Source organism: Nyctereutes procyonoides, unplaced genomic scaffold, assembly GCF_905146905.1.
Source record: "Nyctereutes procyonoides isolate TBG_1078 unplaced genomic scaffold, NYPRO_anot_genome, whole genome shotgun sequence".
NCBI lineage: Eukaryota > Metazoa > Chordata > Mammalia > Carnivora > Canidae > Nyctereutes > Nyctereutes procyonoides.
This window is the reverse complement of record NW_026575125.1, coordinates 59,282,970-59,297,421: the sequence shown is the minus strand read 5'-3', so window position 1 is coordinate 59,297,421 and position 14,452 is coordinate 59,282,970. Positions and strand designations below refer to the sequence as shown.

The 14,452-nt window shown below is 40.1% G+C and overlaps 1 protein-coding gene across 1 annotated transcript in view; it reads left to right on the top strand.

Annotated features, from left to right (window-relative positions):
- CYSLTR1 (cysteinyl leukotriene receptor 1) overlaps window positions 1–13,863 on the top strand; it is a 42,617-nt gene extending 28,754 nt beyond the window's left edge. The window contains exons 2-3 of the mRNA XM_055338670.1: window positions 3,030–3,112; window positions 12,814–13,863. Coding sequence (XP_055194645.1) covers window positions 12,841–13,863 — 1,023 coding nt within the window. The 5' untranslated portion in view covers window positions 3,030–3,112; window positions 12,814–12,840. The remainder of the gene's footprint in view (window positions 1–3,029; window positions 3,113–12,813) is intronic.
- The last annotated feature ends 589 nt before the right edge of the window (window positions 13,864–14,452 follow it).

Here is a 14,452-nt window from a genome sequence, read left to right as displayed (position 1 = left end):
ATATTTTTCCATCTCTTTGTGTCTTCCTCAATTTCTTTCAGAAGTGTTCTATAGTTTTTAGGGTATATTTTGAGAACCATTTGAATGGTAAATGGTTCTCCAACCTTTTATTTTCAGGTTGTAGGTGTCCTTCTGTCTAAAATGAGTCTCTTGTAGACAGCAAATAGATGGGTCCTGCTTTTTTATCCAGTCTGAAACCCTGCGCCTTTTGATGGGGTCATTAAGCCCATTCACGTTCAGAGTTACTATTGACAGATAAGAGTTTAGTGTCATCATGATATCTATTTAGTCCTTGTTTTTGTGGATTGTTCCACTGAACTTCTTCTTAAAGGGGAGTTTTAAGAGTCCCCCTTAAAATTTCTTGCAGAGCTGGTTTGGAGGTCACATATTCTTTCAGTTCCTGCCTGTCTTGGAAGCTCTTTATCTCTCCTTCCATTTTGAATGAGAGCCTTGCTGGATAAAGTATTCTTGGTTGCATGTTCTTCTCATTTAGGACCCTGAATATATCCTGCCAGCCCTTTCTGGCCTGCCAGGTCTCTGTGGAGAGGTCTGCTGTTACCCTAATACTCCTCCCCATAAAAGTCAGGGATTTCTTGTCTCTTGCTGCTTTAAGGATCTTCTCTTTATCTTTGGAATTCGCAAGCTTCACTATTAAATGTCGAGGTGTTGAACGGTTTTTATTGATTTTAGGGGGGAATCTCTCTATTTCCTGGATCTGAATGCCTGTTTCCCTTCCCAGATTGGGAAAGTTTTCAGCTAGGATTTGTTCAAATACATATTCTGGCCCTCTGTCCCTTTCGGCGCCCTCGGGAACCCCAATTAAACGTAGGTTTTTCTTCCTTAGACTGTCATTTATTTGCCTTAATCTGTCTTCATGGTCCCTTAATTGATTGTCTCTTTTTTCCTCAGTTTCCCTCTTTGCCATTAACTTGTCTTCTATGTCACTCACTCGTTCTTCCACCTCGTTAACCCTCGTCGTTAGGACTTCTAGTTTGGATTGCATCTCATTCAATTGATTTTTAATTTCTGCCTGATTGGATCTAAATTCTGCAGTCATGAAGTCTCGTGAGTCCTTAATGCTTTTTTCTAGAGCCACCAGTAGCTGTAGAATAGTGCTTCTGAATTGGCTTTCTGACATTGAAGTGTAATCCAGATTTTGTAACTCTGTGGGAGAGAGGGCTGTTTCTGATTCTTTCTTTTGAGGTGAGGTTTTCCTTCTAGTCATTTTGCTCAGTGCAGAGTGGCCAAAAACAAGTTGTATTGGAACACGGGGGAGTATCACTGGTCCGTCCAGCTGGTCTTCTGGGGGAGGGGCCTGCTGTGCTGATTTTCAGATGTTAGCACTTGGGGGAGCTGCTCTGCCCCTGCCTGCTGCCGGGCTCAGCGGGGGTTGTTTACCCCGTGGGGCCCCAGGAGGAACAGCAGCAGTTGCTATGGCAACTCTGGAAGCCTGGATTTAGCCTCCGCAGGAATGCCTGTCCCGGGGGAGGCCGGATCCTGGGCTGTGTCCCGGCGCCCTGTGCTCCGGGGCCTGCGCTGTTGGATTCGCGCTCCCGCCCTGCAGCTCCCTCCCTGGAGCCGCTCCCGAGCCCCTCCGAGCTGCTCCAGTTGGTCCCTCCGTGCGCGCTGCAGCCCTTAGGGAGCTCGGAGCACTCTCCTGCGCTCGCAGGTGTCTGTTAGTGTCCCAGGGAGCCCGAGGGCATCCCCGCCCTCCTGGGTCCTGCTCTAACTCCCTGCGAGCCCCTTTCCGCCCGCCCGAGAAGGTTGGTGCAGCTCCTGCTTCTCCGGGACGGGGCTCTCCTGTCCTGGGGACACTCGCCCCGGCCCTAGCCCGGCTCCTCGCGGGGCCCCTCCCCCTCGGAGGCCTTTTGTTCCTTTATTTCTTTTCCCCCATCTTCCTACCTTGATAGAAGCGCGGACTCTTCTCACTGTAGCATTCCAGCTGGTCTCTCTTTACATCTCAGGCCGAATTCGTAAATTTTCAGGATTGTTTGAAGGTTATCTAGGTAATTTGGTGGGGACAGGCGATTTGGGGACCCTGCTCTTCCGCCATCTTGCCCCTCCTGTGTCGCCCTTTCAAACAAGGATGAAAATTGCCAAACGGGAATACAAATTGGGGGAGGGCTCAGTGTTCAAGTTGCTACCATTTCACAAAATCCCTTCTTTGTTCATTTCTTTAAGATTTGTTACACTTTGTTAGATTTTCTGATACGGTTTAATTGAAGCATATACTTATGAAAAGTTAACAATACAAACTACAAGACAGTTGATTTCTGAAGGTATATAATATATGCCAAATTACTGATATAAACAATAACTGCTACTATGAGATTTTAGGGAGAAGAGTCTAAAGTCTTCTAATCCATCATTTCTTTTTTTTAAGATTTTATTTATTTATTCATGAAAGACACAAAGAGAGAGAGAGGCAGAGACACAGGCAGAGGGAGAAGCAGGCTCCATGCAGGGAGCCCGATGTGGGACTCAATCCCAGGACTCCAGGATCATGCCCTGGGCCGAAGGCAGGTGCTAAACCACTGAGCCACCCAGGGATCCCCTAATCTGTCATTTCTTCAAGGAGAACTGTCCTGAAGCCATTCCAGACAGATATTTTTGATATTTTTAATGTTCTAACTCTTCTTGCTAGGTCCTTCGATATGAACTTCCAAATTATTTCCCCTTTGAACTTAATAACAAACAGTTTAGAAGAGAAAATAGGGAAAATATGGTTACATAGAGGAGTATTTTTATAACACTGGGTTCATCTTTAGATACAGAAGCTTCCTGTAAAAAGCAACAAATATCTGTGATCAGCTCTGGTCAGTATTCCAAGTTCCCTTCCCTGGGAATTTAAAAATGAATGGAGGGGTAAAAAGGAGGCATAGAATCTAATAGCTAGCTCTAAATCTGTCAGTAAGGCTGTGATGTCCTATGACACACCCTGGATATGTACTTAAGGCCACTAAGCTCCCATGACCCTTCTGGATTGCTTCTAAGGTCATTGACTTCCTTTTTCAATCTTATGATTTCAGCTTAGGCTTCATCTGAAATTACATCATAAGAGCTGACCACCAACTAGGAAAATTCGTGAAAGGCACTGCAGTGTCAGAAAGAGGTATGGTTCCATTTTCTAAATCAATCTTGTTTCTTCAACTTGCAAATTATCCTAACAAAGTAACTTCCTTTGTCATCTGTACAAAAAAATAATCTTATGTGTGTTTATTGCTTGTTTATATTAACCAATTAATAGCCCATTTGCTTTGTTCTAAAATAGTTCTTACCATACTGTATTGTAAACTTTAATACTGCTGAGTTATCACTTCTCTCCCCTCACCAGACTATGAGCTGCTGGAAGGCAGGTAGGTGATCTTAGGTATCTCTGAATCCATATGGTTTGGGTCTTATTATTTGAGGATCACAAAAAAAATCTATAAAAATGAATTAAATGCTGTTTAAGACAAGCAAAGTCATCATTCATGAAATGAGTGGCTTGGACTAAGTGATCTCTATCCCTCTAGGATTCATTACTCGTTTGAAAGTTTTACAATTTTCTTTTTACGACCTAATATAAGTTATTGATTTGACTGAGTTATAAACAATTGAACCTAAATAACAACATTACTAGCAAAGCTTATTTTGACCTTTAAGGACTGGAAAGTTATTAATGTGACTAATGACCATCCATTTTCCATTAATTTATTTATCAGTTTTATTTCACATCTTTTATTCAAAGATCTGGGAAACGAACTAAGGGTGGTGGAGGGGGAGGAGGGCAGGGGGTGAGGGTGAATGGGTGGCAGGCACTGAGGGAGGCACTTGATGGGATGAGCACTGGGTATTATTCTGTATGTTGACAAATTGAACACCAATAAAAAATAAATTTATTATTAAAAAAAACAAAAAACAAAGATCTGGGAATGTCAAATTTATAATATTTAACAGAAAAATAAATAAGTGATTATTCTACATCAAGATACAAATGTTTTTTAATCTTATAGTTAGTATTATGATTTAGTTCCTTCCTTAATATTTTAGGAAGCAACTTTAGGGTCTGAGGCGGAAAGTTTTTAAATTATAATGGAGTGCAAACATAATTCTAAGTGGTTTTAAATGACAAATAATACTTTAAAATGACAAACTTCTTCATCATTCATTTATCCATTCACTCAGTTAACATTTATTGAGCATTTATGGTTAAAGTACATATGTGTTAACCCTGTGTGACATGCCTTCTTATATGTCAACTAGATAGTCTGTAAGGGAAGATAACATATGCATACAAATCATTGATCTGAAAGAGAAATTTAGAGTTCCCTAGAAGGGAAAATGATAGAAATTACTTTGGAAAGAGGATGAAAAAAGTCTTAGTCAAGAAGAGTGTAATTTGAGCTAAAGGGTAGGTAGTTTTTGCATACACATAGATGGAAGAAAGAATATTTCAGGAAAAATAAATACCATGAAAAGGGGCAGTCAAGTGAGAAAACATGTAGCACATGTCCCTAGCATAGTAAAATATCTGTTTCATTGAACTACAGGATGTGTAAAGGAGAAAAGTGAGAGAGAAGCTAGAAAAATTTAGTTGCAACCAGACTATAGAGAGCCTTAAATATCAGGCCAGGAAGTTTGCATTTTATTCTGAAAGCCCTCAAGGACCATTGAAGGCTTTAGAACAGAATATGACATAATTGGAAGCACCAATATATGGAAAATTATTCTATAGTTTTTAGAAGTATGTAGTGAGAATTGATGGTGGTAGGAATGCCAGATGGTAATTATCTCTCAAGAGTAGTTCTTTTTTTATAATAAATTTATTTTTTATTGGTGCTTAATTTACCAACATACAGAATAACACCCAGTGCTCATCCCGTCAAGTGCCCCCCTCAGTGCCCGTCACCCATTCATCCCCAACCCCCGCCCTCCTCCCCTTCCACCACCCCTAGTTCGTTTCCCAGAGTTAGGAGTCTTTATGTTCTGTCTCACTTTCTGATATTTCCCACACATTTCTTCTCCCTTCCCTTATATTCCCTTTATAAATAATAGTCAAGAGTAGTTCTTAAAACAAAGGTTTTATCAAAAATCTCAACAGCACCATCTAGTGCCTCATCATAAAACTGCCCAATTTGTGGAAAACCTTAGCTACAAGGTTAACAGAAAGACTTTAATCAGTTTAGGCAGTTTCCTTCTTTTCCACAATTGCATCTGTGTTCAGAGAATCAATGGTGAAAGGAAAGGAAACTGAGAAATAATGCAGAAGTTCAGAATAGTCAACTCATTTTTCTCTTTGATCTTGATATCCACCTTCAGAATGATTTCATCCTCATTTTTTTGTCATATACCAAGAGTTCTTGGCGAAAAATAATGACCTTTTTTAATTAAAGGGGAAATTGAAGCAACTAGTCAAGTTGTTAGCAGTAGTAAATGTGGAAGTTATATCCTACCTACAACCACTACGATAGTCATCTGTCTCTGTACCTATAAATCAGAGACAAGATCAGTCCCATCTATTGTTGGGATTTCTTCATGTTCAAGTAGTCTTTACACCTTAATAACCCCAACTCCCTCTTACTAGGGAGAAAGAGCTATGTAAAAACCCAAGAAATCAGATTTTGAACAAATATTATCCACAAAAAAAGATTATCCATCATATTCTACATTGGTGAGTTGCTCCCACTTTCTTAAAGAATAAAAGAATCTGGAGGAACACTAAATATCATTATTTCTATGTTGTCTCATCTCTAGATCTATCTGATCAGACCTTGGTTACTGCCTTAATTGACTGTCTTGATAAAGCTTAATTAAGCTACACCAAGTAACAGCCTCTTGGTGTAAGAGAAATGACCATGTATTGTTGAATAGCAAGACTTTGAGAGTGAGTCTAGGAAGAGAATAAGGATGAACATCTACAACAATATTTTTACCCAGAAAATATATTTAAACTATGTATGCTACATCTTTCCTCAGAAACTTAACTTATGGTGCAAATTTTATAAATGTGTTTTACTTCTTTGGAACTTTTCCCCTCATTAAAACAATCAGATAAGCATCAACCAACAGATGTTACCTAGGAAGCCCTCGTCTTGAAAAAAACAAGCATTTTCACATAGATTTTATTCCCCAAGAGAATTCAATGCTCTGCCAAATTAGATAGGTGATGATAGATAAATAGCTATAGATGGTTAGATGGCAGCTAGATGGATATTTATATTTATGGAACTACATCTTCAAAGTTTTGATCTAATAGAAAAACCCAATTCAATGGAAGATATAGGGGGCAGGGAAAGATGGCAGAAAAATAGGATCCCCAAGTCACCTATCCCCAACAACTTACCTAAATAACTTTCAAATCATCCTGAAAGCCTATGAATTCATCCTGAGATTTAAAGAAAGCACAGCTGTAATGCGACAGTGAGAAGAGTTCGTGCTTCTATCAAGGTAGGAAGACAGAAATAAATAAATAAATAAATAAATAATAAATAAATAAATAAAGCACCCAGTGTGTGTGTGGGGGGGGGGGGACCGCGAGGAGCCAGGCTAAGGCCAGGCTGCAAGAGCCTCCAGTACAGGAAAGCCCCGTCTAGAGACGCAGGAACTTTACCAATCTTCCCAGATGGAAAGGCACTCACAGGGAACTTAGGCAGGATCCCAGGAGTAGTGGAGCCCCCGGTTCCCGGGGTTACTAACATAGAAAGTGCGCCCGGGGGGAGAGCGTGCCACACACCATGGGCCGAGCTCCCTAAACGGCTGGAGTGCGCACGGGGCGGGGCCTTGGGGGCAGCTCAGGCAGTGGCTCAGGCGGCGGTTCCAAGGGGACAGGGCTGCACAGCCCCGGGAGAGCAATTCCAGCTGCGCAGACCCCGAAGCCCAAAGCACTGGGCGACACAGCCCAGGATCTGGCACTCCCCTTGGGACAGGCGGAGGTCAGGAGGACACAGGGCAGAAGGACGCTCTTGCCACCGGGCGGCCCCGAGCTGTGCAGATCCGCGTCTGCTGCCCCCGGAGCATCCAGGCAAGTGCGTACTGGGAGACTGCAGTAGTTACTGCTGGAACTGACTCTAGGGCTGGAGAGCTGGCCATCGCCACTGTTCCTTCTTCCTGGTGTCACCTTGTTCCTGGGACGGAGCGGGGCTACCAGGGAGCAAGGGCCTCACAGGATAAACAGTTCCCACTGAGTCATGCACCTGGCAGGGGACGGGGCAGCTTCCCCAGGTGCACAAACCTGAAAACCAGCACAGCAGGGCCCTCCCCCAGAACACCAGCTGGAAAGACAGGGGAAGAGCAAGTTCTTAACTAAGCAGTGCTGGAAAGCTCCAGGGGAAGCCCAGGAACTTACAGTATATGGAATCAGAGGATACCCTGCCTTGTTTTTTGTTTGTTGGCTTCGCCCTTTTTTGTTTCTCTTTTTCCTTCCTTTTTCCAATACAACTTGTTTTTAGCCACTCTGCACTGAGCAAAATGACTAGAAAGAAGAACTCACCACAAAAGAAAAAATCAGAAACACTACTCTCTCCCACGGAGTTACAGAATTTGGATTACAATTCGATGTCAGAAAACCAATTCAGAAGCATAATTATGAAGCTACTGGTGGCTCTGGAAAAAAGCATAAAGGATTCAAGAGGCTTCATGATTGCAGAATTTAGATCTAATCAGGCAGACATTAAAAATCAATTAAATGAGATGCAATCCAAACTGGAGGTCCTAACAATGAGGGTTAATGAGGTAGAAGAATGAGTGAGTGACATAGAAGACAAGTTGATGGCAAGGAAGGAAGCTGAGGAAAAAATAGAAAAACAATTAAAAGATCAAGAGGAAAGGTTAAGGGGAAAAAAATGACAGCCTCAAAAGGAAAAAATCTACGTATAATTGGGGTTCCACAGGGCGCCGAAAGGGACAGAGGACAAGAAAGTGTATTTGAACAAATCATAGCTGAGAACTTCCCTAATTTGGGGAGAGAAACAGGCATTCAGATCCAGGAGATAGAGAGATCCCCCTCCTAAAATCAATAAAAACCGTTTAACATTCCGACACAACATTTCATAGTGAATCTTGCAAATTTCAAAGATAAAGAGAAAATCTTTAAAGCAGCAAGAGACAAGAGATCCCTAACCTATATTGGGAGAACTGTTATATTAGCAGCAGACCTCTCCACAGAGAACTGGCAGGCCAGGAGGGGTGTCAGGATATATTCAGGGTCCTAAATGAGAAGAACATGCAGCCAAGACTACTTTATCCAGCAAGGCTCTCATTCAGAATAGAAGGAGAGATAAAGAGCTTCCAAGATAGGCAGAAACTAAAAAAATATGTGATCACCAAACCAGCTCTGCAAGAACTATTAAGGCAGACTCTGTAAAAGATAGAGGAAGTCCAAGGAAACAATCCACAAAAACAAGGACTGAATACGTATCATGATGACACTAAATTCATATCTTTCAATAGTCACTCTGAACGTGAATGGGCTTAATGAACCCATCAAAAGGCGCCGGGTTTCAGACTGGATAAAAAAGCAAGACCCATCTATTTGCTGTCTACAAGAGACTCATTTTAGACATGAGGACACCTACAGCCTGAAAATAAAAGGTTGGAGAACCCTTTACCATCCAAATGGTCCTCAAAAGAAAGCAGCGGTGGCCATCCATCTCATATCAGATAAATTAAAGTTTATCCCGAAGACTGTAGTAAGAGGTGAAGAGGGACACTATATCATCCTTAAAGTACCTATCCCACAAGAGGACCTAACAATCATGAATATTTATTCCCTTAATGTGGGAGCTGCCAAGTATACCCATCAATTAATAACCAAAATAAAGACATACTTGGATAATAATACACTAATACTGGGAGACTTCAACATGGTGCTTTCTGTAATTGACAGATCTTCTAAAAAGAACATCTCCAAAGAAACAAGAACTTTAAATGATAAACTGTACCAGATCAGTTTCGCAGACATTTACAGAACTTTACACCTAAATACAACTGAATACACATTCTTCTCAAATGCACGTGATACCTTCTCCAGAATAGACGACTTACTGGGTCACAAATCAGGTCTTAACCGAAACCAAAAGATTGGGGTTGTCCCCTGCATATTTTCAGACCATAATGCTTTGAAACTTGAACTCAATCACGAGAAGAAATTTGGAAGAAATTCAAACGTGTGGAGGTTAAAGACCATCCTGCTAAAAGATGAAAGGGTCAGCCAGGAAATTAAAGAAAAATTAAAAAGTTTCATGGAAACTAATGAGAATGAAGATACAACCATTCAAAATCTTTAGGATACAGCAAAAGGAGTTCTGACAGGGAAATACATCGCAACACAATCATCCATCCAAAAACTGGGGAAAAAAAAGCTAACCTTGAACCTAAAGAAGCTGGAGAAAAAACAGCAAAAAAAGCCTCCACCCAGCAGAAGAAGAGACTTAATAAAGATTCAAGCAGAGCTCAATGAAATAGAGACCAGAAGAACTGTGGAACAGATCAACAAAACGAGAGGTGGTTCTTTGAAAGAATTAATAAGATAAATAAACCATTAGCCAGCCTTATTAAAAAGAAGAGAGAAAAGACTCAAATTAATAAGATCATGAGTGAAAAAGGAGAGATCACCATCAATGCTAAGGAATTACAAACGATTTTAAAAACTTATTATGAGCAGCTATATGCCAATAATTTAGGCAATCTAGAAGAAATGGACACATTTCTGGAAAACCACAAACTACCAAAACTGGAACAGGAAGAAATAGAAATCCTGAACAGGCCTATCGATAACCAGGGAGGTAATTGAAGCATTCATCAAAAACCTCCCAAGACACAAAAGTCCAGGGCCAGATGGCATCCTAGGGCAATTCTATCAAACATATATAGAAGAAACATACTTATTCTACTAAAACTGTTCCAAAAGATAGGAAGAGATGGAATACTTCCAAACTCATTCTATGAGGCCAGCATCACCTTTATTCCAAAACCAGACAAAGACTCCACTAAAAAGGAGAATTATAGACCAGTGTCCCTAATGAACACACATGCAAAAATTCTCAACAAGATACTAGCCAATAGGATCCAACAGTATATTAAGAAGATTATTCAGCATGACCAATTGGGATTATCCCCAGGATGCAAGGCTGGTTCAACACTCATAAAGCAATCAATGTGATTGATCAAATCCAGAAGAGAAAAAAAACAAAAACGATGTGATCCTCTCAATAGATACAGAGAAAGCATTTGACAAAATACAGCATCCATTCCTGATCAAAACTCTTCAAAGTGTAGGGATAGAGGGAACATTCCTCAACATCTTAAAACCCATCTATGAAAAACCCACAGCAAATATCATTGTCAACGGGAAAACACTGGGAGCCTTTCCCCTAAGATCAGGAACAAGACAAGGATATCCACTCTCACCATTGCTATTCAACATAGTACTAGAAGTCCTAGCCTCAGCAATCAGGCAGCAAAAAGAAATAAAAGGCATTCAAATTGGCAAAGAAGAAGTCAAACTCTCCCTCTTCACAGCTGATATGATACTGTTCATAGAAAAGGCAAAAGACTCCACTCCACGATTGCTAGAACTCATATAGCAATTCGGCAGTGTAGCAGGACACAAAATCAATGCCCAGAAATCAGTGGCATTTCTATACACTAACAATGAGACTGAAGAAAGAGAAATTAAGGAGTCAATCCCATTGGCAATTGCACCCAATAGCATAAGATACCTAGGAATAAACCTAACCAAAGAGGTAAAGGATCTATACCCTAAAAACTATAGAACACTTCTGAAAGAAATTGGGGAAGACACAAAGAGATGGAAACATAGTCCATGCTCATGGATTGGAAGAATTAATATTGTGAAAATGTCAATGTTACCCAGGGCAATGTACACATTTAATGCAATCCCTATCAAAATAGCATGGACTTTCTTCAGAGAGTTGGAACAAATCATCTTAGGATTTGTGTGGAATCAGAAAAGACCCCAAATAGCCAGGGGAATATTAAAAAAGAAACCTAGAGCTGGAGCATCACAATGCCAGGTTTCAGGCTGTACTATAAAGCTGTGGTCATCAAGACAGTGTGGTACTGGCACAAAAACAGACACATAGATCAATGGAACAGAATAGAGAATCCAGAAGGGGACTCTCAACTCTATTGTCAACTAATATTCGACAAAGCAGGAAAGCCTATCCACTGGAAGAAAGACAGTCTCTTCAATCAATGGTGCTGGGAAAATTGGACATCCACATGCAGAAGAATGAAACTCGACCATTCTCGTACACCATACACAAAGATAAACTCAAAATGGATGAAAGATCTAAATGTGAGACAAGGATCCATCAGAATACTAGAGGAGAACACAGGTAACACCCTTTTTGAACTTGGCCACAGCAACTTCCTGCAAGATACATCCATGAAGGCAAAGGAAACAAAAGCAAAAATGAATTATTGCAACTTCATCAAGATAAAAAGCTTCTGCACAGCAAAAGAAACAGTCAACAAAACTAAAAGACAACCTACAGAAAGGGAGAAGATATTTGCAAATGACGTATCAGATAAAGGGCTAGTATCCAAGATCTATAAAGAACTTATGAAACTGAACAGCAAAGAAACAATCCAATCATGAAATGGGCAAAAGACATGAAGAAAAATCTCACAGAGGAAAACATAGACATGGCCAACAAGCACATGAGAAAATGCTCCGCATCACTTGCCATCAGGGAAATACAAATCAAAACCACAATGAGATACCACCTCACACCAGTAAGAATGGTGAAAATTAACAAGACTGGAAACAACAAATGTTGGAGAGGATGTGGAGAAAGAGGAACCTTCTTGCACTGTTGGTGGGAATGTGAACGGGTGCAGCCACTCTGGAAAACTGTGTGGAGGTTCCTCAAAGAGCTAAAAATAGATCTGCCCTATGACCCAGCAATTGCACTGCTGGGGGTTTCCCCCAAAGATACAGATGCAGTGAGACAGCAGGACACCTGCACCCTAATATTTATAGCAGCAATGTCTACAATAACCAAACTGTGGAAGGAGCCTCGGTGTCCATAGAAAGATGAATGAATAAAGAAGATGTGGTTTATGTATACAATGGAATATTAGTCAGCCATTAGAAATGACAAATACCCACCATTTGCTTCAACGTGGATGGAACTGGGGGGTATTATGCTGAGTGAAATAAGTCATTTGGAGAAGGACAAACATTATACAGTCTTATTCATTTCAGGAATATAAAAAATAGTAAAGGGAATGATGGGGAAAGGAGAGAAAATGAGTGGAAATATCAGTGAGAGTGACAGAATATGAGACACTCCTAACTCTGGGAAATGAAGAAGGCATAGTGGAAAGGGAGGTGGGCAGGGTGATGGGGTGACTGGGTGACGAGCACTGAGGGGGGCAGTTGATGGGATGAGCCCTGGGTGTTATGCTATATGTTGGCAAATTGAACTCCATATAAAAAATATGTAAAAATAATAATTAAAAAATAAAATAAAGTAAAATAAAAAAGGAAGATTTACAGAATAGTACTAGAGTAATATGACTTTAAAAAAGCAGAGCTAATATAAGTCTTGACGATTAACAGGAAGTTCGTTAGGTAAACTGGGTGGAAAAAGAAGGAAAAAGACTTTTCTTAATGCCTGTAAGATTCAAATCCTTCCCCTGTAAGCAAGATGCAGCTGAATCCCTCTTTATTGCCTCATCACCTGTGCTTCCTGCCATGATCAGAAAGTATATATAATGACAATATAAAGTGAAATCTTAGTACTTCCTGTATTTTTTTGTCTGGTAATAATTGACAAGAATTATATGTTTGTGTGTATATTGTAGGCACCAAGCAGATATTCCTAGAGAAACATGGATGGAGTCGGGAATCTGACAGTATCTTCTGCCAATAATAACAAGTGCAATGACACTATTGATGACTTCCGCAATCAAGTATATTCCACTTTGTACTCTATGATCTCCGTTGTGGGCTTCTTTGGCAATAGCTTTGTGCTCTATGTCCTCATAAAAACATATCATGAGAAGTCAGCTTTCCAAGTATACATGATTAATTTAGCAGTAGCAGATCTACTGTGTGTGTGTACATTGCCTCTCCGTGTGGTCTATTACGTTCACAAAGGCATTTGGCTTTTCGGTGACTTTTTGTGCCGCCTCAGCACCTATGCCTTGTATGTCAACCTCTATTGTAGTATCTTCTTTATGACAGCCATGAGCTTTTTCCGGTGTATTGCAATTGTTTTCCCAGTCCAGAGCATTAATTTGGTTACCCAGAAGAAAGCGAGGTTTGTGTGTCTTGGCATTTGGATTTTTGTGATTTTGGCCAGTTCTCCATTTTTGCTGTCCACATCTTACAAAGATGAGGAAAACATTACCAAGTGCTTTGAGCCTCCACAGGACAATCAGGCTAAAAATCATGTTTTGGTCTTGCATTATGTGTCATTGTTTGTAGGATTTATCATTCCTTTTGTTATTATAATTGCCTGTTATACAATGATCATTTTAACCTTACTTAAAAATTCCATGAAGAAAAATCTATCAAGTCGTAAAAAAGCTATAGGAATGATAATAGTTGTGACAGCTGCCTTTTTGATCAGCTTCATGCCATATCATATTCAACGCACCATCCACCTTCACTTTTTACACAATGAAACTAAACCCTGTGATTCTGTTCTTAGAATGCAAAAGTCAGTGGTCATAACCTTGTCTCTGGCTGCATCAAATTGTTGCTTTGACCCTCTCCTATATTTCTTTTCAGGGGGGAACTTTAGGAGAAGACTGTCTACATTTAGAAAGCATTCTTTGTCCAGTGTGACTTATGTACCCAAGAAAAAGGCCTCTTTGCCAGAAAAAGGAGAAGAAATATGTAAAGAGTAATTTAAACTCATTTCCAATGAAAAAAGTTTCCCAAATAAGTATTATCTCAAATTATCTACAATAAAAATGAGAATTTACATTAATAAATTGCAAATACTTAACTGAATGTGTGCCTATAAATATATTGCATTTATGAATCCACACTGTTACAGGTTCTAAAGATATTTAAGTGTTAAAAATTCAGTCCACAACTATGAACTAAATTATAAGTGGTTTTTTGATCATTCACTGAAAGGTGAAGAATAAAAGGGAGACAGAACATAAAGACTTCTAACTCTGGGAAATGAACTAGGGGTGGTGGAAGGGGAGGAGGGCGGGGGGTGGGGGTGAATGGGTTACGGGCACGGAGGGGGACACTTGACGGGATGAGCACTGGGTGTTATTCTGTATGTTGGTAAATTGAACACCAATAAAAATTAATTTATTAAAAAAATTAATTTATTAAAAAAAAAGAATATTTTTGTCTTGGCATTGTAAAAAATGGATCTGAGACCAAAGGTTTTCCTCTCAAAAGCTTCACAAAGGATAAGAACTAGCCCTTTAAGATACAAAATTAGCAATTATTTCCCAATCATCCTAATATATTCCT